The sequence below is a fragment of the Synchiropus splendidus genome, chromosome 4 (genome assembly GCF_027744825.2).
Source record: "Synchiropus splendidus isolate RoL2022-P1 chromosome 4, RoL_Sspl_1.0, whole genome shotgun sequence".
Taxonomy (NCBI): domain Eukaryota; kingdom Metazoa; phylum Chordata; class Actinopteri; order Syngnathiformes; family Callionymidae; genus Synchiropus; species Synchiropus splendidus.
In genome coordinates this window covers 674544-702441 of record NC_071337.1, presented here as the reverse complement: position 1 = coordinate 702441, position 27898 = coordinate 674544, and the positions used below count along the sequence as shown (strand labels likewise).

Genomic DNA, 27898 nt, shown 5'->3' with positions numbered 1-27898 from the left:
GTGTCAGCAGGAGGAGCGGGCACAGGTCCATATGTCCTGAGGCCTCAGGGATCAATCTCCTCGAACGCATCACTTAAAAGTATCTTATTGTTCTCACCACCTGCAAATGCTTCCTGTTATAATATTATAGAAGGTTTTCCATTGGGATTCACGACTGTTTTGAACGAGTCAGCAGCTTAAAACCGCTATATTTCTTTGTTGACGTGATTCTGGACGCCGCCTCTCCGCGACGCTGCGCGCATGCGCGGCCTCCCTGTACACCGCCACACGCGCCTCACCGGACCGGAGGTGCCCGCGCCGACACGGTACCTGCGGGCGGCGCGGGTCAGAAGCAGCATGGACGCCCTCCGCGGACGCCACGTGACGAGGGAGAAGCCGCGCCGCGAGAGCACGCCGGTTCCGCTCCGTCGCTTGTAGCTCTCCGCCTGGAACCGGAGCACCGAACCGAGGAGCGATGGTCCCGGAGCTGCTGAGCGCCGCCGTGTCCGTGGCGCTCTACGTGAACACGCTGGACGCCGGCTTCTGCTACGATGACAGGTACGCGCGCGAACACGGGCTCCTGCTGCTGCTGCTGCTGCTGCTGCTGTTGTTGTTGCGGTCCGAACCGCAGGGTGCTGGACCAGAGTGACCCGGGTTTCATTGGCTGAAGTGCTGCGAGTCTGGACCCCAGATTCACGAGCCATGATCGCAGCTGCCGGCGTCTGTTGGAGACGAGCGGCAGAAGCGCTGCTCACGAAGCCACCTGCTGAGGTGTCGCGGACCCTCCAGAACCTGGGTCACGCTGAGGGCGTCTCCAGCTGCGGGTGGCCCGGAAGATCAGTCACATTCTCGCCCCGATCGTTCCCTTAGTCAGCGTCAACAGCGAGCTCCATCACTGGAATATTCAGGCTGTGACTTCCAACTTTCATCACCTCACAGAAGACTGGAGATGACATCATGAAATAACTCAACTTTGGAGGCAGTTGAGTCACGAGGACAGAAGAACAAGCCTTCGATTTCACTTCCCCTTTGTGACTGTAGCATCGTAAAAGAATAGGATCATGTCTAAAGGCCACTGTGTTTGATGATGCGAATAACATTGTTCCGTCTCCAATAAAAGTCTCCAACTAAAATACCGTAACAAATAAAATAAAAAGTCATAATAAAATCAATAGTAAATCATAAAGCCGTTTTTTAACAAGGTTTCCTCCCCCCCTCCCACTTTATTTTGTTCGTTTGAGAGACAATACATATTGTCAAGTCTGATTATTTTGTGGAGAAATATTTAATATTTAATGATCAAAGTTTTTTTGAAGTTTTTTCTTTAGTTACAGGCTAAAATGAAGGTTATCAGTGGTGCGTGACCAAACCACAGGAGCAGTCACTCTCCCTGGTCTGGTGTCCCCAGGTCAGTGGAGAGCCTGGTAGATTCTTCAGAGGGACAGGGACCAGGTCGTGCTGAGGGAAACACTGGCATTTTGACCCCCTCATCTGTGAAATCCCCCCAAAAAACCCCAGGGAGAACCCCATAGTTTGATATTGAACATTGAGCATTTTATGCTACTTTATTGGCGATTTTTCTGGCATTTTGGGGGCTTTTTTTGGCATATTTTTGTTCATGTTTGGGCGTTTTTGTCAGGAATTTCAGCTTCACCAAGACGTTTCCTCTGGTGTCCCCTTGGTCAGTAGAGTTCGAGACCCTCATCGTTTCTCTGGTCTTCATTGCAAATGCTGGTATTTTGAAAACAGTCTTTAAACATGGAGGACAACTGAGATGGATGTGGATGGAGATGATTATAGCCCTCCTCTGCAGCGGACCCGCGTTGGTTCAGAGTGGATTCACTGGTCACGTGAGGTGGGGTGCACACAGAAGCACATGGACCCCATCGAGCACACACCGTGATCCGGACAGAAGACGTGTTTACAGGGCGCGTTTTCATTCAGATCTGGTCTGTCTTCCAACCACAGTGGTCCCTGGAGACCCAGCCTCGGAGTCTCAGTGGTGCCTCGTCGCACAAGTCTTTTTTACCGCTTCTGTTTTGACATCCAAAGTTTGTCTCCCTCCAAAGGTCAGCATTAATCTACTCTGACTTTTAAGGTCCATTCATGCTCATCGTTACATTCAGATCCGGATACAGACGGAAACTCCTGTCCGTGATCTGCCTTCATTTCCTCCATATTCCTGCACGTTTCTTACGGCTAGGGACCAAACGGAGCAGTACCAGTGGAGACCATGGGGGGCAGTGTTGCTGTTCCTCCCTGAGGAAGAATGACATGGAAGGAGGCGGGACCCTGCTGATGGGTGGCACCGGTCCAGGTGGTACCGGACCTCAAGGCTGGAGGCTCTCTCCTCAGGACCAGTTGGCCACTCCAGCTCCTCATTGCCTCCACATCCATGAGCAGTGCTTCCTTTCTGAGGCTAGTTTTGGAAGTGGGAGACAAAAACAACCCCACATTTTTTGAGGCACCATTTGTCTCTCTCTGTTAAGTTCCAGTGAACTCAGCGATCGTGCTCTGGGTCCAGTCAGCACTGAACAAACACTTGTGGGAGCAGTAATGTGAGACAAGTCCTGGCGAGCAGCGCAGGGCATGGACCTCCTCCGCTCCTCTGCTCTGCGGGGGTGGGACCTGTCTTCCAGTCAAGCGCCCGCCGTTCTGACCCGGGCCTCCCTGCTGCCCCCAGACTGCATCAGCGCAGTGAAAGTTCAGCCGCCGTGGATCCATCAAAGTCACGGGGGGCGGGGGCAGATGTTGGCGGACAGGAAGGAGACTCATGGCATCCATCAGTAGGAGAGCTCCCTGGTAGGACCGGGCCAAACATGAGGATGACTGCTGGACAGATAAAAGATTGTTGGATCAGTGAGCGCCGAGTGTGAGGGCGGGTTGGGAGGCAGAGGGACGGAGACCACTGTGTACGATGATCGAAAAACCCCAACACTGCTGCATTCAGACACTTCTTGTTGCATTTTCTGCCATTTTATTGGCAATTTTTCCCTCCTGGAGACAGGTGAAGTGAGGTGGCGCCACAGCAGCGGCCGCTCGGTCGTGCCGTCGCCCAGTGAGGATGGATTGAGTCCATAACCAGGTATCCCCCCAGACTCGGCACTAGGCTGAGGTGTTTTATGGCAGCTGGGAAAGTGTGGCTTGTGGTTCCTTCCAAAGATTTGAGGTTTTTCCGCCAGAGCTGACTGATTGTTAGGCTATTATCATATTTTACTCCTCTCTCTCTGATGAATTTGTCTCGGAGCACCACTGACGCCGCCGGTGTTTTCCTGACTTTAAATCTCTGAATTTTGAGGATGAGTTTCCAGAATGGAATGAGGGGCCGGGAGTGCTGCGTGGTGGCCCCTCTGGAGGGGCCAGATGTTCCCTCCTGGTTCAGAAAGAGAGCGAGCGAGGGGTCTCCCAGTGAGGGCCTGCCTGGAAGCTTGCCTCTGTAAGCACCATATTTCATGCTCTATCGGGAGCAAGCCCACTCCCTTGAGCAAGGCAGCACGCTTTTTGTTTCCCATAGATAACTGTGTCAGAAATCTACTCCTTATTTACTGATTTATCTTACGAATGGCTCGTTTATTACCTGACAGAAATGGAAGACCTGACGCTCACACCTGACGCTAACGTCCCGCGTGTGTTGGCACTTGACCTCTGCACGGCGGGAGCTCTGCGGGCTACTTTGCTCCGCTCGGTTTGTTTGGCTAGCAGCTGAAACACCACACTAATGCGGCGAATGAGCTCATCATGACAGATGCTGGTTCATGTGGAGGATCTTGGGGAGGAAATATGGTTTGGACGTGTTGTTGGAGCAGGAATGTTGGAGCTGAGGAAGGCGAGGACAGCCGCGAGGTTGCACAGGTGAAGGTGCAGGCCGTGCTGTGGGGACGCCAGGTGGGAAAGGCAGCAGTGTTCGCTGCAAAAACACCTTTTCCAAGTGTTGATCTTGAGCGTGAAAAGCGAAAATCCAAACCGATCTTTTGTCGGCTTCGGAGCGCTGGACGTCGCATGACTGATTTTGTTTACACGGCCATGTTGGCAGGAAGCCTTCAGAGTTCACCTCCTGTTTTCATGACCTTGCTGACGAGTGATAAATCAACTGACCCGTTTAACGCACTCGGCCCGATCCTGAGGTCGATGACTAGATGAGATAAGACAAGATTTTATTCATCTCAGGAGGAGAACTAGGGACCTCATGCTACACAGACACAGTCTACAAATGTTACAGTGAGAGATTGTGTGGTTTGGTGCATCCCTGCTTCTCTTGTTAAACAGATAAATAGTGTGCTAAATCAAGTGATATTGGAGACAGATCCCAGTAACGCGTGCGCAGCGCTGCCTCCTCGCTCACTACGATACGTTTGTGCGTATGTCAGCCTCCTGTTTTGCGGCAGTGAGTTCTCTCAGACTGAGCACCGTCTGTGGGGAGGATGGTTCTGAACTAGCTAACAGGTGTCAGGGCGGTCAGTACAGGGCACCTCTGTTTTGTTATGTTACTGCAGGATCCGGTTCTGGAGCCGCCTCGCTGCACGCTTCACGAAATCAGCTGCCAGTGTCCTCGGACAGAAACGGTCCGATCCGTGTAGCGTTGCAGTCCCACGACAGTCAGCCACCAACTAACGCTCAGATCCGGATCTACAGTATCCGGACATCCCGAAATTTGCAAGCCTTCGAAAGTCGCAGCCGTCGCCAGTCAAACACGCGGCTCCAATTCACCTTTCAAGAACAAAGCAGCCACAATCTGCAACAACAAACAGTTAAACTCAGCAGCTTCTGTTAGATTCAACTGAAAGCCAGTCTAAGTTGCAGGTTCAAATCCCAGCGTCTGCAAACGCTGTGATCCTTCATGATAAGTGAAAGGGTTTACAGTGATCCGTCACCAAACTTTGAAGCTCATCCTGATCCCCTCTGAGCAACGTCTCTGGAGGTGCTCCAGAGTCAAAGGTTGGACCTCCGTGGCGTCGGGTTTCATGTGGGGCTCGCATTCACTCACCTCCTGGGAACTGCAACTGTGACGGAATCCTAGACCCGAAAACAAACACGTGTGATCAGAAGTCGGTGAGAGTTAACAGCTGTCCAAGGGCCCAGAATCAAAGTTCCGTTTCCTGCACCGTGTTCAAGCTTCACTGCTGCTCCTGAGGCCTGCAACGTTGCCCTGGCTTCACTCCAGCCGCCGTGGAGCTGTGGTCAACCAGAGGCCGGAAACCCACCTGGAAGCATGGTGTGATGTGGCAGGAGAAGTGCGTCTCCTCATAACTGCAGGGAGAGTGAAAACACAGAAAAAATACAAATACGTGAAGGTGACGGACAGTGGCACCGGCAACGCGCTGCGTATCTTCTCAGCAACATCTGTCTGTGGAACACCATCCAGGCGACGCCACGAGGTGGTCATGTGACATCACATCTGCTTGCCTCTTCAAAGCTGCTTGACGAGAACGACTTTATGATGTTACTCAAGACTTTAATGGCTTCCATGATGGACTTTCCTGCAGCGCTGTTAAACTTCTGGCTCGCTCTCCAGAGGGTGACTCACCGGGGTTCTGTGAACCTGCTCGCCAGAATCCGGGCGCAGCAGACAGAACATTCGGAGGTCAGATGACGAGACGCCAGCCATGTTAGCTGGTGAATCAGAGCCAAGGGAAGTGCCCTTGAGCAAAACAACTGGTTCTAGTTTGGCGGTTCACTCAGCCGTCGAATGCAGCTGCTGCTCTCGCTTGCTAATTTTGGAACCTAGCAACTGGTGGCTCCTGAAGGAAGGAGTGGCTGGAGCACGGCGAGCTGGGTTAGCGCGCCACGCTGGGTGACCTGCGACCTCACACTGCAGAGTTTCCACTTCAGAAATGCGGATTTGGTCTGCTTCTGCTCTGGACTCCAGTGTTTGTTCTGACGGATGGTGTTTGGTCTTGATGTGGAGTCTCGCTCGCGGGTCGCTAACCAGCGCGGTGCATTGGCTGGAAGGTGCCGACACGTTGTCGTATTTCTAATTTCTTTATTTCAAGCAAAACTCACATTTTCCAGAAATGCTCTTCAAAACTGGCTACAGTCAGGAGCTCCAGTCCAGTTTCAGGTCTGGTCATCAGTGGAGCCATCGCTGCCTGTAAACACTTGATTTACTACATACTGTGCGTCGTCGTACCGTGCACCCCTGAAGTGTTCACTATTCCCAAAGTGAGTTTCGCTGCTAAACGCTAGCATGCTAAACGCTAGCATGCTAAACGGCTGCAAACTGTGGAATGGACTCGCGCTGCGGCTACTGAGGTCAGTACGCACTGGTGCTCCCTAATCAGAGTGTTTATTCAGTCAATATTGACGTAGCGCACTTAACATATTGATGCATCAGGTATTGATGGAGTGTATAGAGCAAACCACACCAAGCTCTCGTCTTTACCCAAGTCCAAGCTAGTTGGATTTCCATCTCCGCCATCTTTGTTTTGGTACTTTCCATTGGTGCGTGTGTCCAGAAGACGCTGTACACTGACGTCAAGGCGTCTCACGTGGCTCCGAAATGGCGGTCTCCCAGCAGATTTTGCCATTTTTAAAAAATGAATATAGGGATGATTCAAGTGAACCTTGAACCGTAGCAGATGAGAATCGAGATTGAATCTTTGCTGCCTTGCCAGTGACTCAGGGAAGTTGTTGGGCATAACAGGAGCCACTGCTTTCACCTTGACTTGTCCTCAAGCGCTGTGTCTCGTCGGCTTGAAAACTCCTCGAACACAAGCGTCTCTGTTTTTGGCGGTTCCCATCGGGGGTCCACTGCCCTCACCTGTTGTCGTCCTCCTCACCTCCATCATCCTTGGTCCAACTCCGTCTCCCCTCTCCACAAACCACCTGTCCTCCCGAACCTCTCCACGTGGCCCCCTGCTGGACTCGTTCCTTCGCTCTCCTCCTCTGCTCATTCCTTTACATGACTGCGCCCTCCCTCCCTCCCCCTCATCACACTGTGTCCAGGTATTGCAAGGCTGCAGTACTGGTACTTCCAGTGGCTGAAGCCAACCTCAGGTGCTTGCTATATCAGAGCCAGTCTTGTGGCCCCTGTCCACTGCAGGCGGAGCTGGTCAACTAACCTTCCCTCAGGGTCGGCTGGACTGGAGCCAGGTCCGCTCACTGCCAGCGGAGACTGGGCCCTTGGTTTTATTAGCCTATTGATTTGCCGTCGCCTCCTCCTGCTGAAGAGTCATCAGCCGCTTTTATCGGCGTCATCACTCACAGACGCGGCTTTTGTGCTGAGCTTGCACCTGTCCCATCGGCCCCGGGAACAGTTGGTGCCGCCGGCTAATGGAAAGTGAGCAATGATTTACAGAAGGTGACGGATCGGTGGTCCGTCAGCTGAAAGACGAGAGCGATTCATCAGTTCATCAGGTCGACCGGCGCGGTGGATCAGTGGTTCTGATGGAGATGAAGTGCCTCTGCAGCTCAAACGCAGCCCCCACCTCACTGGTCTCTGGCAGCCCTCAGGGTCCTTCTCAAGAGCCTGGTGCTGGGGCCACTGCTGGGTCAGGAGCGGTGAACATTGGCAATTTGACCCCCTGAAACGTCATGTCCTGCATTTTGACAGGCATTGATCTATTTTTTCTCTTTTATTTCCGTCAGTCTAAAATGAGTCAAATGTCCTTCCTGTGCTCTGATATTCCTGAGGAGAAACGCCCTTTCCATGGAGGCCACTACGACGCCACTCGGATCGGGGCACTCTACTGTTCGGCCACCAATGATGGGAAATGCGGGGCTGAAGAACAGGGCGTCCATTTCTCATGCTTTCCAGCGCTTTGCTCCTCTCCAGCGAAAGGCTCCTGCTGAACCACCCGTAACCAAACACAGCAGCAGCAGCCTGTGATCTGTTTGAGCTCTGTTGTTCTGTGAGTCACAGATATACACATCCAGACTTCCTGCCGACTTCCTCGCCGGCTTTGAAGCTGCCGCCATCAAACCGTTCCCCTCAGACACTGCAGGTCATGGAGGCTCTTATCACTGCGGCGACGGCGGGTACGAAGGAAGCATGGCGGCTTTTGGAAAGGATTGTTTGGTTCCTCCCTCCGAGTGCAGGGCCGACGCTGTGGGAAAGCACTGGTGGAAGTGGCACCTGCTGACTGAAGGCCAGAGCCAGTGGCCTCATCCATCACTGGGGGCATGGCAGCTCCTCACTTTATGAATGCTGCGGTTACATTTTTCTGTTTCTTTCTCGGCTTCCGTGTTCGTGCCAGCCTGCCGTGGGAAAGTGGTGTGGCCCGCTCTGATGGAGCATTGTTCTGCTGCTGGTGCTGAGCTCCACTTCCTGATATTCAGACCAGAGGCAGCATCTTTAGATGTGGCTCCCTCGGGCTGGTGTTGGAGGAGGAGGAGGAGGCCCGGGTCGCGTCTCTGAGGGTCTGTTCCAGGCCCAGACCCAGGGGTCATGACGCTCCATTGGCAGGCTGGTGACCCTCATGACGCTCCATGTTTGATGAAGCTCAGTCGTCGGTGACGTCACTGCTTCTCTTCTCGTCACAAAAGCTGGCGACAGGTGAAAGAGAGCCCCGTCCTCCAGGAGATTAACCCCAAAAGATTGCGAGCCCTCCCCCCGCTGCATGGCCCAAGCCTCTTCTGTACTTGGGCTTGTGAATGGACGGCTCCACGTACAGCAGCAGAATACAAAAGACCCCCTCTGCAAGAGCAGTCACGGCAGGAGAGCGCTGGGTTTCTGCCGCAGACAAAGGAGGCAGCCGTGGTTCCAGACGCCGGCAGGACCCGCGCTCATAATTCATTCCTTTTATCCTCCCGTGTGGAGACGCCATTTGAATATTTACATATGTATTAGCGCTCAGACTGGCAGCGCGGGCGTCAGAGGCTGCTGCTAATGAGGCGGTCATGTTAGCGGCCTGCCGGCGCAGCCGCTGAGGAAATGTTGAAATGTTGCTGTCGGAAATGTTGCTGTCGGGACGAGGAAGTGGTCTGATCACCAGGGAGCTGCAGGCGCCGTGCTGCCTTCAGGATGAGTTAGAAAAACTGGAAAACACGACTGTCAAATCCATGGAACAATATTGTTTTATTTATTTGCCTGACTTGATTCTAAGGGCTTCTAAAGGATTCTACAGGTGTCTCAGGAACCACACCATGAAGCTGTTTTGTTCATATCTGCTCGGATTGTTGCGCTGGGCAGAGTCTGTGTCGCACGTCAGCGACCGTGTCGCAGGGCCACAGCACGCCGTCACGCATGAAGATTTATTCCAATAAAATATAGATATATATTTACTGACCTGATCAGGTGGAGACATCACAATACGTGGAATACGTGACAGACGCCATGAAGGTGGACCTGCTGATGCTGGAGCTGGGTGTACTTTTACACGGCAAGAAATTGGCCTGGGAGTGGGCTAGATGTACTGTGGCATCTGGTCCAGGTCTGGGCCACATGCCTTGAACCGCAGCCGGTACGGATCATTTTGCCGTGTCTGAAACGGATGTGGGACAGACCTGGTCCTGGGCAGATGAGTCAAGTGAATATCCAGCCTGGGGCCAAGTGTGACGGTCTCAATCCAGATAGAAGCCGACTCCGTGCCAGACGTCCGACTGGCGGATCCGACTTGGATCTGGTGCAATGCTGACTCCTATGTGGGTGTGTCTAGTCGGACCCGGGCCACTCCTGCCGTGGGATCATAGCCTGTCACCAACTGAAGCACGTGCCTCCGCCCCACACGCCTGAAGGGACGGATGAGGAGGGGGACGTCCATCAGTATCCGGCCGCCGCTTCCTTCTTTCTTTGTGGGATGGCTGTTTCAGGGTGTCGTGTCGTGGCGGGATCCTTCTAACCTCTCCTTTCCTCTCCGCAGTCGAGCCATCAAAACCAACCCGGACCTCCTCCCCGCCACTCCCTGGACCAACATCCTGTACGACGACTTCTGGGGGACCCTGCTCACCCACAGCGGCAGCCACAAGTCCTTCCGCCCTCTCTGCACTCTGTCCTTCAGACTCAACTACGCTCTGCACCACCTGCGTCCCTGGGGCTACCACCTGACCAACCTGCTGCTCCACGGACTGGTCACCGCGCTGTTCACCGCCTTCGCTCGCCCCCTGCTGGGCGGAGGGCTGTGGACGCTCCTGGCGGGTCTCCTCTTCGCCTCCCACCCCGTGCACAGCGAGGCGGTGGCGGGCGTGGTGGGGCGGGCCGACGTGGGCGCGGCGCTCTTCTTCCTGCTGTCCCTGCTCTGCTACGTGAGACACTGCGGGCTGCGCGGCCTCCCCAACAGAACCGGCGCCCGCTGGGCTTGGATGGTCAGCAGCCTGTGGTGCGCCGCCTCCAGCATGCTGTGGAAGGAGCAGGGCGTGACTGTGCTGGCCGTCATGGCGGTGTACGACCTCTTCATCGTCCACAGGCTCCGGCTGCGGCAGGCGCTGCTGCTGCTGCTGGGAAAGGTGCGTCACTGAGTCCTGTGCGTTCTGTCATCTGCCATCTCTCAGTGCCTTCATCAACACTGGACCTGTTCAGGGGCGAGGAGGGGAGGGCCTTCTCAAGTTCCTGCTGATCCTTGCCGGGGCCTCAGCTACTCTGTGTCCATTCAAACTAGAGCTCCGACTTCCTCCCTGGAAGTGGCTGTTGGCTGGAGTCGGTTCGTCTGTTTCAAGCTCATTGGTGACAATGATGTCGTACTTGAGTTGAGTCAGTTGTCCTGGTGGAGCTTCTCCAGCAGAGCAGCGTGGTTGCCACATGGAAGTCATTTGTGGAGACTTGACGTTGTCATGTGTGTTGTAACGTTGTGGAGGATGTACGAATATGAATACAGACCAGATGTTGGGCGTCCATGTTTCATCACACAACGCTGTGATGTTAACCATGTTCCCCTCACTGGTCACATGCTTCCTTATGTTGCTGCTCCCCCATATATATCCAGCAGGGGGAGCAGCCCAGAGTCAGAGCTCCAAAGCTTTGACTGTGGAGTCAGTGTTGATCCTGTAGCTCTGGCACAACAGAGGAAACGGAGGCAGCGTTGTAGGAGGCGCTGGTCGCTGAGGCCCTGAGATATCTGGCCACTGGAGGACGGAGAGTTGCCACCATTCTTCTGTCTTCTTCCTGTCTCACTATCGGGGAGCAACACTGCCCCCCATGGTCTCCACTGGTACTGCTCCGTTTGGTCCGTATCTCTGTAAGGTTTGTGCAGAAATACAGAGGAACTGAAGGAGCGTAAGTGGGTCGTGAGGTGTTCCCTTCACCTTGTGAGTGAGGGACTGCTGCACTGCCTGGTGCAAATGATGTCACCAGTCGACTGAAGAATTGTTCCGGTCTTTTCAGCCCATGAGTTGGAGCTGACTCGCTGGTGTCTCGAGTGTTCCCCAAAGCCACGGCAGTTCTGCTTAACTTCTGTTTCGTCAGCCAATTCAGCGGAGCAGAGACTCGGTTGCTTGGTGAAAGTGGTGTTTTTGGACGACCCTTTTCAGAAAGTGATGATGAATGGAGCCACGGTTATGAGCAGAAGAGAGGGAAAATAAGAGTCAGACACCAGCGCTGGGCTGTGATCTCAGCGTTGGACACCTCCCTCCCTATGACCTTGGCACATTGGCTTTACCCAGAGCGCCACCTGCTGAGCTCAGCGGTTCCTGCCGCCGAACTGAAGCAGCGATCCATCCATCATTTCTCAGGAGACTGATCCTGTTTTATTGGCGTCTTATTATTGGGCCAAAACTTAGAGCTAAATTCACCGGTTGAGTCGGAGCCGACGCCTGAGCTGCTCACGTGTGCATGGAACTGTTGTGTCTGTTTGGAGCAGCATGGATCGGATGGAACAGGCAGCGTCCCGGGACTGAGAGGTTGCCGGTTCCAATCTGGCTCTGCTAAACCCTTTGCTTGATGAATACACACTGTGTAATTATGAAAGAGCCACTTCATCTATTTGCATGTGATGTGTTGTAGAAGAAGCCCGGAAATGTCGTAACTTGACCCAAGTATTGGGGTCACAGTCAGTGGGTTAACTGGGTTCAACGAATGACACGTTTTCCTGGTTAGTTTAACAGCACTTAGGGTTGTTTTTAAGGTGTTTTTGGCGAGAATAGACACTATTAATAACTAATTAATCAGTAAATCTATATATGTATGACAAATAGCTTGAGAATAAACACAGATAAAATAATATTTTCTGATGAAAAACGTAAATCGATTTTATTTGAACATTTTGAATGTTAAATGACAAAAGTGGACAGTTTAATCTTGATTAAGATTATTTATTATTAATAAAATTAAACACTATTAAAACAAGACTTTTTTATAAAAAAGATTTGTTTTGACCGAGAATAAATGCACAACAATAATATTGAAAAGTCATTATATAACAATTGCAACCATGAGATGGTTTCATCCAGGATCCTGGACACACATGCCCAGTTTGAAAGGGACCTCATGAGGGCCACATGTGGCCCCCGGGCTGCTGGATCGAGTCGACTCTCCGTTAAACTGTCTGAATATTGCTTCTGAAGACGGACTGACAGAGCATCTGTGAGTCCGGCAACTGTCCGGTGAGGCCCTCGCAGCAGGCCCCGTGCACTGAGCTCACTGCACAGCTTCATCCTCCACCTGTTCCTGGTGAGAGGGACGGCAGGACGCGAGCAGTCGCAGAAGGAAGTCACTCAGAGGTCATGTGACTCGGGGTCAGTGGGGTCGGCAGGGACATGGACGGAGCTACGGAAACTCTTGGACTCCATTGATCCCTTTGTTTTCCCCGGAGTTGATTGGTCGGAGTTATTAATCTGCTTCTTGCAGAGGAAGTCAGGCAGCGGGGCGACGGCGGGGGGGAGGTCTGGCGTGCGCACGGCCATCATGCCCGGAGTAATGCTCTTAGCAGATGTAAACAGCATCTGCAGACCAGCACCGCGAGGACTAAGCTGATTAGCGGTCACACTGCGACAGAGCGCGGCTAAGCTAACGCTCCGCGCTCACCTCAGAGATCACGCATGTTGGGGGGGGGTCAGCCTTGAAGTTAGCGTAGCACCAGGTAGCATCCCTGTCTGAATGTCACGCTTCCCTCCAGCAGAGAGACGGGGCCCTGCAGCGGAGTCTGGGGGTGGTGGCCTCCTGGGGCCTGCTGCTGCTCGCCGCTCGTCTCTACTGGATGGGCAACAAGACGCCACACTTCTCCAACTCTGACAACCCAGCGGCGGATTCCCCTCACCTGCTCACGCGGCTGCTCACCTTCCTCTACCTGCCGACGGCCAACGCCTGGATCTTGCTCTGCCCCGCTGAGCTCAGCTTCGACTGGTCCATGGACGCGGTGCCGCTGGTCCGCTCTCTGGCCGACTGGAGGAACCTTCACTCCGCGGCCTTCTACTTTGCCTTGGTGCTGCTGCTCTGCTTTGGCTTTCACGGCCCGGTCTCGGCGGCGCAGGAGGTCCCGGACCCAGCTGCTGATGAAGAGCAGTCGGTCAGTAATGGAAATGGTCTCTGTGGCCTGGACTCCAACCACAACACGCAGCCGGGACCAACCAAGACCAGCCAGAACGGCTCGGCCAGACACGCTGGGCCCACGTCCTTACCCCCCACTGAAAAGCTGGTTCTGCTGTGCCTGGGCCTGCTGGCTCTGCCCTTCCTGCCGGCCTCCAACCTCTTCTTCTACGTGGGCTTTGTCATCGCCGAGCGGGTTCTCTACATCCCCAGCATGGGCTTCTGCCTGCTGGTGGCTGCTGCAGTCAGGAGCTTGTTTTCCCGCCTGAGGACTTGGGGCAGCCGGACTGCTCTGCTGTGTCTCTGCGTGGGGCTCCTGGTGCTGAACGGACTGCGGACCGTTCAGAGGAACAGAGACTGGAACAACGAGGAGAACCTGTACAGGTCTGGGATCAGCGTCAACCCTGCGAAAGGTGAGGAAAAACTTGTCGTCTCGTGCCGTGTCTTCCGTCTTGAGCAAGGATCCAGAGAGAGCTGTGATTGTTCCTGGCAGCCTGGGGGAACCTGGGGAACGTCCTGAAGAACCAGGGGAAGATGGAGGAGGCGGAGAGGGCCTACAGGAACGCGCTGCACTATCGAGGGAACATGGCCGACATGCTGTATAACTTGTGAGTGTCAGCGGAAACTGGCTGTGTCTCGTGCTGGGTTTGGTTGCACCCCAATGTTAGGGTCAGAGCAACAGCCAATATCTGCTAGCGACTCTACAGCCAGTGAGTTTTTCACCAAGTAATCAGCTGAAATGGAAAAAAATAACCCCAAAACACAGGATTTTCAGCTTTGCAACGTGGTGAGGTCATTACAATGGCGTCAGTGATGAACTCAGATGGCAAGTTTGAGTTGTTTTACTCATCCACAGTGAGAAACCTGTCACTCCTGCACCTTATTTATTACGTTTTTTCTGCCAATTTATCGGCACAATCTCAGAACAGTTTGAGCTGCTGTTGCATGTCTGAGCAGCCGAGTGGTCTCTCCCTCGCCAACGGCTTGTTTTTCACTGAGACTTGCGTTGAAGCAAAGTCACTTTCCGACTCACTTGTCAACTCCATGAACTGTGCGTGCGTGCGTGCGTGTGTGCGCGTGTGTGTGAGAGATGGCATCGTCACTTGGAAGCTCTCACTTTCTGCTTTCACCAACCGTTATTCGAGTCGCTCTGCGGGTTCAACAGTTACTGCAGTTAGACACTTGTCGGCGCATCTGCTCCGGTCCTGCTGCAGAAGGGCGGGCAGTTACCGTAACGACTGTTATACGAGTGCAGAGATATGTCTGTTTTCCAAATAGGACAAACCTAGAGTGGAGTTAGGGTGGATGTTATCTGCAGCATCAGGGTGGTGGATTCAGGGTTGAACTGCTGCTTGATGTCGGCGCCTGTTGTCGACCTCCAGAGGTTTGCTGCTGCAGGAGAACAGCAGGTTGACTGAGGCCCTCCACTACTACAGACAGGCCATCGGGAGTCGCCCCACTCTGGCGTGTGAGTATCACGTCCGGCTGATGGTGGAAAGGCCGCCCGCTGACTTAAGAATGTCCGGGTCCTGCAGCGGCCTACTTGAACACGGGAATCATCCTGATGAACCAGGGCAGGACGGAGGAAGCCAAGCGGACCTTACGGACGTGCGCCAACATTCCTGACGAGAACCTGAAGGACCCTCACGCCCACAAGAGCTCGGTCACCAGCTGCCTGTACAACCTGGGGAAGCTGCTGCACGAGCAGGGCCAGTACCAGGTGCCCTGGAGAGGTGACCCTCAGAAGACGTGACCGTCTGTTGACGCTGTTCCCATCCTCCACCACAGGAGGCGCTGCAGCTCTACATGGAGGCCGTGAAGAAGATGCCGCGACAGTTCGCACCGCACAGCCTTTACAACATGATCGGTGAGAAGCAGGACTTTTACGTTCCATGGTGTTGCCCTCTGACCCCCGGCTGCTTCAGGAGAAGCCTACATGAGACTCGCCATGCTGGAGGAGGCTGCCCACTGGTACAGAGAGTCCCTGAGGTCCAAACCTGACCACATTCCTGCTCACCTGACCTACGGGAAGCTCCTATCCACTCTGGTGGGTTCTCACTCACACACGCCCCCTGCTGGCCAGGGGAGGGGCCACGACTAAAAAAAGATGGCTGACCACATGACATTAGAGACTGAGACGCCGGTGCCAGTCTACTTAGTTGGTGGGGACCAGTTAACTGTATTTGGAGGCGAAAACTTTTTAGAAAGCAAGAAATCAAACGAGAAAACATGAGTAGAAAAGAATGTGTCTTCATATTGAGATATATCTATATATCAGTAAGATATAGTGCCTTATATAAGGACCTAAGTGAGGCGCTCACATGGAGTTCCTCTCTCTCTTCAGGGCCGGACGTCCGAAGCCGAGACCTTCTACCTGAGAGCCATCGAGCTGGACCCGAGGAAAGGCAACTGCTACATGCACTATGGTGAGAAGACACTCCTTGTTGTGTGATCCTTGTTACTCTGCTCGCACGGTGCGACAGTGGTCGGTGCTGCGCTGCCCTGGTTCTAAGCCAAACCTGAGCTTGGTGGGAGGTTTCATTGAATGAGTTGTTGAAGTCCAAACATTTTACATCAGACAGCATCATCTGAAACCTCTGAAAATCATGACAATGTTTCATGAAGCCTCAGTACTGTGTCATGAAGCCTCATCAACCCTTCAGTAGTTATGTGCTCATAGATGAAATGGTGAGAGCAACGAACTGGTGTCTCTCCACTGCCTTGACTATTTTCATGCCTCAGGACGGCCAAAGTCTTCATGAAGCTGGATGTAGGTTGTTGATATATATGTTCTAAGCCGTAGCAGCAGCCATGCAGCACTGACTCCTGGAGTTTGTGTCTGAAGGCTGGCGACCATCGTCCTCCCCTGGAGATGGTGCTGAGCAGATCTGATCTGCTCCCAACATGAAGACAAATGTTTACATAATGCTCTTTTGAAAAACAACAAAATGGAATTGTATTTGAACTTCTGAGTAAAAAGAAAAGTGAATAGCCACTCGTTTTTTGTCTTTTACTGTACATCTGCTCCTGGGGAGAAATTCTTCGGATCCAAAATCAAAACAAAGACTTCAGTGCTCAGACACTTTTCTTTCAATGTTTACCAGCAATAGTCTTTTCTTTCACCCGGTGCAGGGGGTCGAATCCTCCGGTGACTGACTCATTTCATTTATGTTTATCCATCATTACCATGGAGTCGCTTGGCTAAAACACCTTTTCTTATCTCAAGAGGTGTTTGTTTATTTTCGTCCCTCACTCAGTTCCTTCCCACTCAGACTTTAGTGCACGCAGGGAAAAGGGCTGTGTTTAGACAGACAAGTCCTTCATGATCTTACATGAGCATCAACCTGAGAGAAAATAATATCAGTGTTGTGTAAAGTGGCCAAACACAGGAGGCGTTTACACCATGTGAAACACTGGTATTGACTGTATGTTCTGTTGGCTCTTGCCAACAGAAGCATTAGCTCCATGTGCAGAGTGAAGGCAGCAGTTTGGGGCGGCCTCCACCATAAAGCCGTGACTCGGCTGTGAGAGTTGGAACTCGCTGAGCTGCTTGTGTGAAGAGGCTTCACTCTGTCAGACTACACATCCGCCTCTCCTGGATGGATCCGACCCACACACCTTCCCTCCGACTCGCCCTCTGCTCTGGGGGGACAGACTTCTGCTTCCCCTCCTCCTGCTGTCCTTCCTCTCTGCTCTCAGACGCCCAGGCTCCTCCGAGTCACACGCAGCCGAGTCACCCCGACTCTTGCCATCCCTGGGTGGTAGACTGACCCCCCTCTTCCGGTCCTCTCCGCAGGCCAGTTCTTGCTGGAGCAGTCGCGCCTGGGCGAGGCCGGCGAGATGGCGGAGCGGGCGGCGCACCTGGACGCCGCCGAGTTTGATGTGGTCTTCAGCGCGGCTCACATGCTCAGGTGGGTCTGACTGGAGGACGTGCTGCTCGAGCAGGTGCAGCCGCGTGGGACTCGCCGGCCAGAGGCCCGTCGCGGTATTGTCCCTGACATTCCTTCACAAGGTGTCAGAACTGGAGCCACGTCTCAGAGCTGGGGGTGTGTGTGTTTGGTAGTTCAGTTCTGACACATTCCTTAACGAAAAAAGAACAGTGTTTTATTTGTTTCATTTCATTCATTTCATTCATTTTTTTGCTGCTGCCTCAATCTGCCCCTGGAATCATGTCTGTTCTGGGTCACTGCTGGACAAGTCTCTGTCTATTGTAGCGCTGATGAAACTGTTTCCTCATGTTCAGAGGCCACGAGATGGCGCTCTTGGTTTAGAGATGACGTGAGGTTCCATTGAGCGAGTGGTTGAATACATGAAGCCTCATCTCCCCTTCACTGCTGTGTCATGAAGCCTCATCTACCCTTCACTACTGTGTCATGAAGCCTCATCTGCCCTTCACTACTGTGTCATGAAGCCTCATCTGCCCTTCACTACTGTGTCATGAAGCCTCATCTACCCTTCACTACTGTGTCATTAAGCCTCATCTACCCTTCACTGCTGTGTCATGAAGCCTCATCTACCCTTCACTGCTGTGTCATGAAGCCTCATCTACCCTTCACTACTGGGTGATGAAGCCTCATCTACCCTTCACTACTGTGTCATGAAGCCTCATCTACCCTTCACTACTGCGTCATGAAGCCTCATCTCCCCTTCACTTCTGTGTCATGAAGCCTCATCTACCCTTCACTACTGCGTCATGAAGCCTCATCTACCCTTCACTACTGGGTGATGAAGCCTTACCAACCCCTTACTACTGGGTGATGAAGCCTCATCAACCCTCGTATTTACAGAGCTTGAACCTCTGACGTGAGGTTCTACAGAATAAAGGCTGGTTATTTTTGACTCTCGACTCACTAGAAATGGCTTCAGCACTTGAGAGTCATCGGCGACTCTGAGATCGTTGTCATCCGTTCAGCACCGCGGGTGTGGCCTGATCATGTGACCCAGACTTCAGCGCCCCCTGGTGCCTCTGACCTCACGACACTCTTCTCTGCTTCACAGACAGGCGAGTCTCAACCAGGCGGCCGAGCGGCTTTATCAGCAGGCGGCTGGTCTCCGGCCAGACGTGAGTCACCAACACCACCCGCTCGTCTCTACGCGACGTTTCCTCGTCCACTTTTATCCCCGTGTCGCCACACATTAGGAACGTTAGTGTTTGAAGAGGAGTGCGTGGAACATCTGCCATCACCATGGCAACGGAAAACATTCCCAAACCCTGTTTCCATCTCCACTGTCTCAGCTGGTTCGGCTGACGTTGAGTCCTCTCCTGGCCACCAGGAGAGGTCCCCACTGAGACAGTGGCACAATGTCGCCCGAGTCCCACTGAAGTGTCCCTGTCTCCCCCAGTTCCCCGCGGCCCTCATGAACCTGGGCGCCATGCTGCACCTGAACGGGAAGCTTCCTGAAGCCGAGGCCAGCTACCTGCGCGCTCTGCGGCTCAAGCCTGATGATGTCATCACCCGCGCCAACCTGCGCAAGCTGTGGAACATCATGGTGAGACAGGGGCTCCGCGCCCACCGCCCGGACCTCGGCTGAGGAGCCGCGAGATCCTGACTTGGCGCTCCACGTCCTGCCCGGGGGAGAGGGAGGTCTGGGCTTCTTGACTCGGAGCGCTGCCCCTGCGACAAGGCCTCCGCTCCACAGAAGGAGACAGCTGCGTGTGGTGTTGTGGAAGCTTGGATCAGGTGACAGGAAGCATCAGGGCCAGCCGGATCCCACTGTGACTAGGACACTTCCCACTGTTGCCTGAGCCGCCCGACTCGTTCATGTGTGCACAACCTGGGACACAAGCTGTGTCTGGGTGGCCTTGTTTATCTTTGTGGGGACCAGCTCTTGACTAAACCCTGTCCTTGTGAGGACCGTAGGAGCTTGTAGGGACAGGTTCTAACTGGGTTGCAGTCCTGGTTCAGGTCAGCCCCGTGTCTTATGGAGGGTCAGGTTCCAGGGCACAGGCTGGCTCAGTGAGAGCTCCCCACAAAGATGGAAGATGGACGCTGTGTGTGGAGTGATAGTTGAGGTGCGAGTGAGAGGAATGTTTTTGTCTCAGATTCTGTTTTCAGACGTCGACTGATAAAAAGGTGCCAAACTCATGTCCGCGGTGTACTTATTGCTTGTTTGTTTTCGAGCTGTTGGGTGTTTCATCACGACTGAGTGAGCAGCTGATGCCCGTGACTTGTTGCTCCAGGAAGCTTGTCAAGTCATTACAACAAATCATGAAGCCTCATCACCACTTCCCTCTTGTGTCATGAAGCCTCAACTGCCCTTCACTACTGTGTCATGAAGCCTCATCTCCCCTTCATTACTGTGTCATGAAGCCTCATCTACCCTCCACTACTGTGTCATGAAGCCTCATCTACCCTTCACTACTGTGTCATGAAGCCTCATCAACACTTCCCTCTTGTGTCATGAAGCCTCAACTGCCCTTCACTACTGTGTCATGAAGCCTCATCTACCCTTCACTACTGTGTCATGAAGCCTCATCTACCCTTCACTACTGTGTCATGAAGCCTCATCACCACTTCCCTCTTGTGTCATGAAGCCTCAACTGCCCTTCACTACTGTGTCATGAAGCCTCATCTACCCTTCACTACTGTGTCATGAAGCCTCATCTACCCTTCACTACTCATCTAATTTTCTGTTTCTCAACAATACACTAGTCACAGTCTAAGAGTCTTAACACACGGTGTGATGAACAAGTGGAGCCAGTCAGAGGTCAGTGACTTGGTAGAAGAACTGTGGACCAAACGTGGTGGAGGTAAAACTAAATACGTTGTCTGAGAAAAACTGCCTAACAGACAACTTGCTACATGTGAGGACGAGCAGCAAACGCAACAGGTGACACTGGACACAGGGAGTCAAATGAAATGTGGAGCTTTTCAATGAAACCATAAAGAACAAGGAAACAGTCAGCGAAAGTCAGGTGTTAAATGATCAGCTTGGATGTTAAAATACATGAACGTCTCCTCGGTTTTACAGTTTCCACTTGAAAGATGAGAAAGAAAAGATGCTTGAAACATTTATTTCTTGTTTACAGAAACAAACGGAGATATATTACGCACACACACACACAGACGCGCACATACTGACGTCACAGCTACAGGCCAGCTTTGTGGTTTCCTTTGCTCTGTCGCGCCCTCTAGTGGCGGACTGAATCCCCCCCCCCCCCCGGTGTGTTCGGCTACATTCAGGGTCCGACAAGGGTTCTTCAGAGGCCGCGGCATCACGGCGGCCCTGCCCAGGTCACGTGACTGGCGCGCGTCAATGTGACAAGGTTGGCGGCCCTTTCACGGAAAGGAGTCTGCAGTGTTCCAGAGGTAGAAGCGTCCGTGGGACGACGTGCCAAGTGACGACCGCTGGAGGCCACAGCCGTGGAAGCGCGAGTGGAACCCGAGTGAGGAGCGTTCCACCACCTTTGTCAACACCAGGACGTCGCTTGCCTCTGCCACCATCGTAACATGGCGTCTGCAGACGGGCTTTGTTCAAAAGATTCATATGGCAAAACAAACATGTCAGACATTTTAGAAACAGCGTGTGACGATTAAAGAGCCAGGTATGGAGACGCATTTCTGCCTGGTGAAAAATAAAGACAGAAAAAATATATATCTTGATATACAAATACTAGCAGCTGTGTTCTGGAAACCACAGGCAGCGCTTACAGGGTCAACGCTTCCGGATTAACCAAACACAGTGGCCGGCTGACACCGACTTTGTCGACACAAGCAACACGAACACTAACTCAACGCATCCCGGACTCATGGCACCTGCTCGGTCGTGCCGCCGCCTGGTCCTTAGTTGATCTTAATGTTGTTAACCTTTATGTATCAAGCCTTGCAGGAATGGGCCTCCATACTTAAAAAAATAACACCTTTTAAAGAGGCCCGATGATGCTTCTGTAGTTTTTCTTTTGTTTTGTTTTTTTTTATGATCAATGGAGTCCTGGGTTCAGAGCGTCGGCCATTTTTGTAGTGCTTGTTGCTCCTTCTGTGTGAAGCAGCAGAACGTTGAGAGGCAGCCGATTGGAAAGTATAACTACAAACGACCACATATTATTGAGATGCTTCGCTTTGAGGGCGTAACGTTCCATGGCTGCAGGAGGAGAACACGCTGGAGGGCCCCTTCAGATGACACTGCTCTGGACGACAGAAGGTCAGCGTTTGTACGTCACTCATGGTCTCGTCCTCTTCTGAAAACCAATGCTGTGTCGACGTGTCTGTCTTGAGCCGCCGCCGCTGCCGCCGCCACCTCTGAAGGCACTTGAGTCGGCGAGCGCGTCCCTCACTGCTCGTAGAACTCGATCAGGTACTCGGGGTAGATCTGGTTGCAGTCAAAGATGACGAAGATCTTTGGGTTGGTCAGACTGTCCACGCAGCTGTCGTAGAAGTTGGTGAAGCTGGTGTCTTTGGAGGGCGGCCTGCAGTAGACGGCGCGGCCCAGCGTGTACTCCCCCACCAGCACCCGGGCCAGGAACATGGTCTTGTGGGCCGGCTTGCTGGCGAAGATGGGCGAGGGGATGCAGTGCTTCTGCAGCGTGCTGTAGTGCTTCCCCGTGCTGTGGCAGAACTTGCTGGAGTACTTGGCGTCCCGGGCGAAGTAGCTCCCTGCGGGACAGCCGTCAGACCACCACACCAGCACTGGACCGCCGCTCCTCACCTTTGCCATAGACGTCGCCATGACTTCCCGTCAGCCGCCAGTCGAAGTTGAAGGTGCAGATGGCCTGGATGTTGCTGTGGCCGGTTCCGTGGAACAGCATCCGCTCCTCGATGTCCAGGCTGCGCTTGACTTTCCGCAGCTGCATTTTCTTCCTGTGCGTTCCAAACCAGCAGCGTGAGCTCTGAGTCTGCTCCAGGTTTCCACGACAAAAGTAAACTCGCGTGGTGCGCCGCCGCGGCTTAGACAAGAGCCGCCGCGCCAACAGGTACCTGAGCTCTCACCTCATCAAACGCATTAAAACAAGTGGAAACATCAAGACAAACGGACAACACCAAACACATCGTGGAGGCGGACGTGAACATGGCGGTTATTCACCGAAAAACCCCGAAAGAAACCTCATAGTGACTGAAGTCTGTTGCTCGCGGAACTCAAGCCGCGCCCTCTGGCTGATCGCATGAAGAGACGGACCGCCTGAGGACGGCTTGGATTCCAGACAGATTGACTTCCCTTCATTAAAAACTAGCTTTTTTCCTGTCACCAATTCAGTAAATGACAAAATGTTTCCCTCCGTTTCTCTATCGAATCGATGTGTTCTGTTCTTTTTTTCATGCTTTTGAGATTTCCTGAGCTCCTTCCTAGGTGGTCAGGACCTGGACATGTCAGTGACAGCGTTTGTATTTAGAGAGCGAGTCCAGCACAGGACGGCAGGGGAGGAACCACAGTAAAGCCTCCACACTCACACAGCCACTGCGCTTCACTCAGAAACACTAGCGGGTTGCTCATGCCACTCACCAGCAAGGACGCAGCGTTGCACCCACTGACTGAAAAGGTTCACAGCGTTCAGCCTGAGCCTGCTCCCGCCTGCTCTACACTGCCCTCGCCTGGCGTACATTGGTATCGCAGCATAACGCCACCACTGCTGGACCAGAGTCACTGGAAAGGCAGCGCAGTGTTTTACGAGACAAAACAGAAATGCGCTCGGTGCAAAAGGGGCGGAGCCTAACCACAGACACACCTGGTGTGAGGTGGGTTCAAGCCTTCCTTGACTGGACTGTGGCGAACGCTTGTTGTCCCTGGCGCTGATCGGCTCCGGGCCACTCATCACCACGCTGGATTATATGATCACGGTCACATGTCAGAGCCATGGACCACGTGACGGTCCCCTTAAGCCCAAGCATGTACAAATACACCGTGTGGCATCCAGTATTTATAGCCCGATGTAAAGAAATGTGTTTTGGAGGCTGTTCACGCTGCTCAGCTGAACCCTGGAGTCAAACACGAGTCTCTCGAGAACAGCTGTCCATGGTTTCCATCCAGCTCATTCAGTCATGACCAACAGGGAAAAACAAGTCGTTCAAGTACAGTCCGTCCCTTGTGTCGCAGGTTTTCACTGCAGCTCAGGCATGTGACCTTCCAGTGCGAGTCTCAGATGCTTCACTTGGTGACAAGCAAGAGAGTCTGAGCCTCTGAAGCCCAACTCTCCTCAGCCTACCTGCAGAAGAACTCCCAGAGGTCCAGGTTCTGGACCCTCTGAATGGATTTGATGGGCTCGTTCATGGTCCTCTCGTACAGTCTGGCCACTTCCTTGAACTCGTAGGTGTCTCGGCCCAGCTGGATCACCTGCCAGGAGAGGGACCACTCAGTGAGTGCCTCAGTGAGCACCAGAGAGTGGGGGGGGGGCAGATAGTGAGTGGAAAGTACCAGGGGAAACCAGGACTTTCACCACTCAAATGAGAGGAGCAGAAGAGCTGCCCGTGTTTTGTTTCAACACTTTTCAACACTGTGTGCAAATGGAGTGTGGAGCCAGGTGTACAGACGCCCCTGTTGTTTTGTTCATTTGGTTTCATTATTTCAATCTTCTGGCAAAGTTGCCCTTTGATTCACGCTGTTCAAAGCTTGACCTTTCAGTCAAGCCAGAGCAGCTGTGCACAGCACGAGTGGTTTCTCCAGGTTACAAACATAAACACCAAAGTCTTGGAGTGTCAAGTGGAAGGTGTCGGACGGGTCTCAGCCAACCCTCGAGGCTGCAGCATCGGCGTGGGAGGTGAGAGAGTGTTATTGAGCCGTTCACACACTTTCTCTCCTGGACAACTGTGATTTTCTGCCAGTTCTCGGCTAGTCAGGGTCAGTCGGAGCAGCTCAGTGGTCTCACCCTCCCAGTCACAGGCGCAGCAGGGTTTTGAGGTGGAGTCACACTGAAAAATAACTTCAATGGTTGGTCTCTCCTCTCTCCTCAGGTCTCTCCCCTGATGAGTCCAAACCACCTGAGCCCTCACTTGGTGTCTACACGAGCCGCCCCGACGCAGTCGGTGGTGTTGTCTTTCATGAGTGATACAAGCAGGGAGACAGAAGGCGCAGAAGGCCTGGCCTGACCTGATACGGCTCCTCAGTGTTGATTCTCTCCCAGTGACACGGAACAGGCAGCGCCAGGTTATCACATATGAACCTGCAGCAGAAGAAACACCACACAGCTGCGACAGCTGACACAGCTTGGAAGCGCACAAACCCAGGTGGGAGCCTGGTTCCTCACCGGAAGCCGGTGGCGGAGTGAAGCGAGCGCTTGATTGGCCGCTGCTTGCCTGTGACCAGGTTTATCTGCCGCATGGCTGCAGGAGGAGTCCCACAGATCAGACAGGCACTCGGCAGCGGGGGCCTGGGCCAGGCTCCTACCTGAGAAGTCCAGTCGGTACGTGTACTTGGCCGTGGAGAACTCCATGACGCCGCGCTGGTTCCTGCTGTAGCACTGCTCGATCTGAGCGCTGGTCACCGAGCAGGCCGCGCTGGGGTCCACCTGAGGGGTCAGAGGACATGGAGCGGGGCCACACAGGACCAGAGGCCGGAGGTCTACCTCAAACATGTGCCACACTCCACATTCGGCCAGGTAGAACCAGCACCAGTTGCTCTCTGAGGTGTCCATCTCTTCCATCTCAGGGGCCTCTTCCTCTGGGAACCTGAGGGCCAACATGGCTGCGCCTGCACAGAGGATTCCGAGGGTTGAAACAGCCAGCCACACAGTCGCACGGCTTACTTACTCGGTTATTTGACTGATATACCAATTGACACAAACCTCTCAGTCCAACAACATCAGAGAACACTTGACGCCCAAGATGTCACCAGCACCAACTGAAGTGAACAGCCTCGGTCATCACTGACTGACGTCCCCCGTGTTGCGTGATGACGCGTGTGTATATGTGAACACGTGGTGACGTTTAAGAAGCAGCAGACGCCCGGTTGTATGGGGCTCGGTCTGTCCTGTTAACCTCCATCCCAGAGCTGATTCAACACAGACCCTTGTGCTCCCGCCTCCTGGGCCTGTAGCCTGATGTTACACCCCAGAGCCTCTGTCCTGGCGGGTCCTGCGTGAAGTACCGCTCCTGCCCAGCAGGTGGCGCCTCCTCACACTCTTCTGCTTCCTTAGTGGCAGGTGACTTTTAGCGCGCTGACCCGGGAGGGTTCCGCCTCCACAGGTCCGCAGAAGAGCCTCTTCAGTCGAGGCAGTCACGGACTCGCAAGTAGGGTCACAGGTCAAATGGCAGGCAGCAGCCCGCGCGGAGGTGGTGGGGAGCGGTCACGCGCTCCGGGCACCGACGCCCGCTTCGCTTGAGACTGTGACACCAGAGTGTAACGACTGAACACGTGTGTAGAGGCGCGCGTCAGACCCACCTCGGCTCGGCGCTCCGTCTAGCCTCGGTGCCGAGCCCGCTCCATCCCTCACGAACGGGAGACGCTCTTCCAGGGAGCGGACGTCTACGTCACCGTGCGCCTCCAGACGTTCCCCGGGCAGATGAGTGGCACGCGCATCTTCATCAGTCACCGGCGACCCGCAGCCCCGGAGCCTTTCCGCTTCCTACATCGCTGTTGTTTACTTTCGTTTCCTGGTTAGTGGCGTCCTGACGTCGCCAGGCGACGTCACGCGCACGTCCTTCTCTCTGACGCAGAGCTTCGGGACATGACCGCCACCAGCGGTGAGAGGAGACATGACACGTGTGGATGCGATGCGGATGAGTTGAGGGGTCACGGTGAGAGCGCGCAGCACCTGACCTGTCCACACCGTTGAGTCACTCCGTGGTCTTCCACAGACCTGGAGGTCTGAGCTCCTCCTGGCGCCCCAGGGACCGGGACTCCACTGAAATCAGAAACTTGATTCATCCCAAGGGAAACTGTGTTCGTCACATGCTCTGTACTCCACATATCACGATACATGCAAAAGAGATAATATTATAAAGTGTGAAAACAAGGCTACACTCAAGAGCTAAGAGACCATGTGAACAATGTGCAAGAAAATGCAGTTCCTTCATTGTGATTTTCTCAGGGACGAATTGTACCTGTTTCTATTGCCACAGGGAGGAAGGAGCTCCTGAGGCGCTCGGTCTTTGACTTGGGTCGTCTGAGTCTGTTGGTCCGTGTGCTTCTGTACTGGACCAGGAGCAGATGGAGGGGTTGGGTGACCCAGGTCCAGGACGCTCCTCAGTCTCAGGAGCATCCTTCTCTCCATAACCGTCTCCAAGGAGTCCAGTTTCACCCCCAGCACACCACCAGCTTTGAGGAGTCTGCTGAGTCTGTTAGTGTCCGCCAGCGTTCACCTGCTGCCCCAGCACAGCACGGCCAACAGAGTTGCACTGGACTCCACCCACTCATGAAACATCCTCACAGCTCCTGTACAGTGTCACCTTGTGTGCGCCCTGGTGTTGGGATCAGAGAGACTGGAGAATCAATGCTGCATGACAATGAGTTGTGTGAGCGCTCTGAGGAAAAAGTGTGTTCACTTCATCCATAGTTCTGCCTCAAACTCAAGTCTCCACTACCGAAACAAACACAGGACAGAATAAGCCATTGACACGACAAAAGTAGCAGATTATACAACAGCTGAATAATAACGTTCAATTTCAAGATTCTAAACTTTTCATTTTTTAAGAAAAAACAGTCAACACAAGGTTCAAGTTATTTCCTATCCAGGGTCGGGTCGCGGAGGCGTCCAGGGGCATCAGATGCCCGAGACACCTCAGCTGGTTCCTCTCCATGTGGAGGAGCAGCGGCTCCACCCCGAGCTCTGACCCAACTCCTCACCCTATCTCTCAGGGTGCGGGGCCCAGCCACCCTGCGGAGGAAACTCATCTCAGCCGATCTCATCCTGTCGGTCATGACCCAAAGCTGGTGACCACAGGTGAGGGGGGGACGTAGAGCGATTCGTCTTGTGACTCAGCTCCCTCTTCACCATGACAGTCCGATACAGCGACCACATCACTGCTGCCGCTGCACCAACCCCTCTATCAATGTCACGCTCCCCTTTTCCCTCACTCGAGAACAAGACCCCGAGATACTTAAACTCCACCACTTGGGGCAGGAACTCTCCACCGACCCAGAGAGAGCAAACCACCTTGTTCCAGTCAAGAACCATCCAAGTCTGAGGTTCAAGTTATTGTGGCGCCATATTGATGAATAAGCGTCACTTTGAGAAGTGCACACACACACACACACACACACAAGTCCAGCAAACCATGACGCATTGATAAGTGTGTGCTGGGAGGACTGCAGTTTCACTTGTTAGTACTCATGACAATAAAGTTGACTTGGACTTGGACTAATCTACTGACACGTAAACAAACCAGACCCTTGTGAAATGACATGAAAGCATGGGATCATCACAAAGATATTTTGTTGTCATCGAATATCTATTTAAAGTCCATAGAAGATCTCAGTAAAGTGTAAATAAAAGTATCACCCTAAAACTGCTGTCAAAACTGCTCCAACAGGTGAACAGTGTTTACTGTAGGGGGCGCCATCACTGTCTTCATCATTGTTTCTTTCCAAGAACTTCTCCATAGTTGGTGACTCTCACAGATGTGCAGCGGTCAGGTCAGTTCACTGACTCACTGCTGC

General features: G+C 53.4%; 2 protein-coding genes across 5 annotated transcripts; one reads left to right on the top strand and one right to left on the bottom strand.

The window, feature by feature from the left end:
- The first annotated feature begins 254 nt into the window (after positions 1–254).
- Positions 255–19457, top strand: LOC128756869 (protein O-mannosyl-transferase TMTC2-like). 4 transcript variants are annotated; one of them, XM_053861646.1, is made up of 12 exons: positions 255–537; positions 9777–10359; positions 12963–13785; positions 13866–13980; positions 14755–14840; positions 14908–15092; positions 15161–15239; positions 15298–15419; positions 15717–15798; positions 17169–17283; positions 18371–18434; positions 18716–19457. In XM_053861646.1, exons 1-12 carry the CDS (start codon positions 455–457, stop codon positions 18902–18904), a joined length of 2526 nt encoding a protein of 841 aa, XP_053717621.1. In that variant the 5' UTR covers positions 255–454; the 3' UTR covers positions 18905–19457. The 4 variants fall into 4 exon arrangements, with proteins under 4 accessions (XP_053717621.1, XP_053717623.1, XP_053717620.1 ...); XM_053861645.1 differs by lacking the exon at positions 255–537 and adding an exon at positions 5339–5752; XM_053861647.1 differs by lacking the exon at positions 255–537 and adding an exon at positions 5776–6228.
- Positions 18933–25905, bottom strand: LOC128756873 (protein mono-ADP-ribosyltransferase PARP11). The gene is made up of 8 exons (XM_053861652.1): positions 25682–25905; positions 24867–24991; positions 24689–24809; positions 24549–24624; positions 24392–24464; positions 23511–23638; positions 22019–22170; positions 18933–21966 (listed from the first exon to the last, which is right to left on the bottom strand). Exons 2-8 carry the CDS (start codon positions 24981–24983, stop codon positions 21644–21646), a joined length of 990 nt encoding a protein of 329 aa, XP_053717627.1. The 5' UTR covers positions 24984–24991; positions 25682–25905; the 3' UTR covers positions 18933–21643.
- Between the last annotated feature and the right edge of the window lie 1993 nt (positions 25906–27898).

Coding starts and splice junctions, on each gene's coding strand:
- LOC128756869 (XM_053861645.1), top strand. CDS start 5,583: ATGTTAGCTGGTGAATCAGAGCCAAGGGAAGTGCCCTTGAGCAAAACA. Junction 10,360..12,962: donor TGCTGCTGCTGCTGGGAAAG/GTGCGTCACTGA, acceptor GCTTCCCTCCAG/CAGAGAGACGGGGCCCTGCA. Junction 15,093..15,160: donor ACGAGCAGGGCCAGTACCAG/GTGCCCTGGAGA, acceptor CCTCCACCACAG/GAGGCGCTGCAGCTCTACAT.
- LOC128756873 (XM_053861652.1), bottom strand. CDS start 24,983: ATGTTGGCCCTCAGGTTCCCAGAGGAAGAGGCCCCTGAGATGGAAGAG. Junction 24,810..24,866: donor GAGTGTGGCACATGTTTGAG/GTAGACCTCCGG, acceptor CTGACCCCTCAG/GTGGACCCCAGCGCGGCCTG. Junction 24,465..24,548: donor CACTCCGCCACCGGCTTCCG/GTGAGGAACCAG, acceptor CTTCTGCTGCAG/GTTCATATGTGATAACCTGG.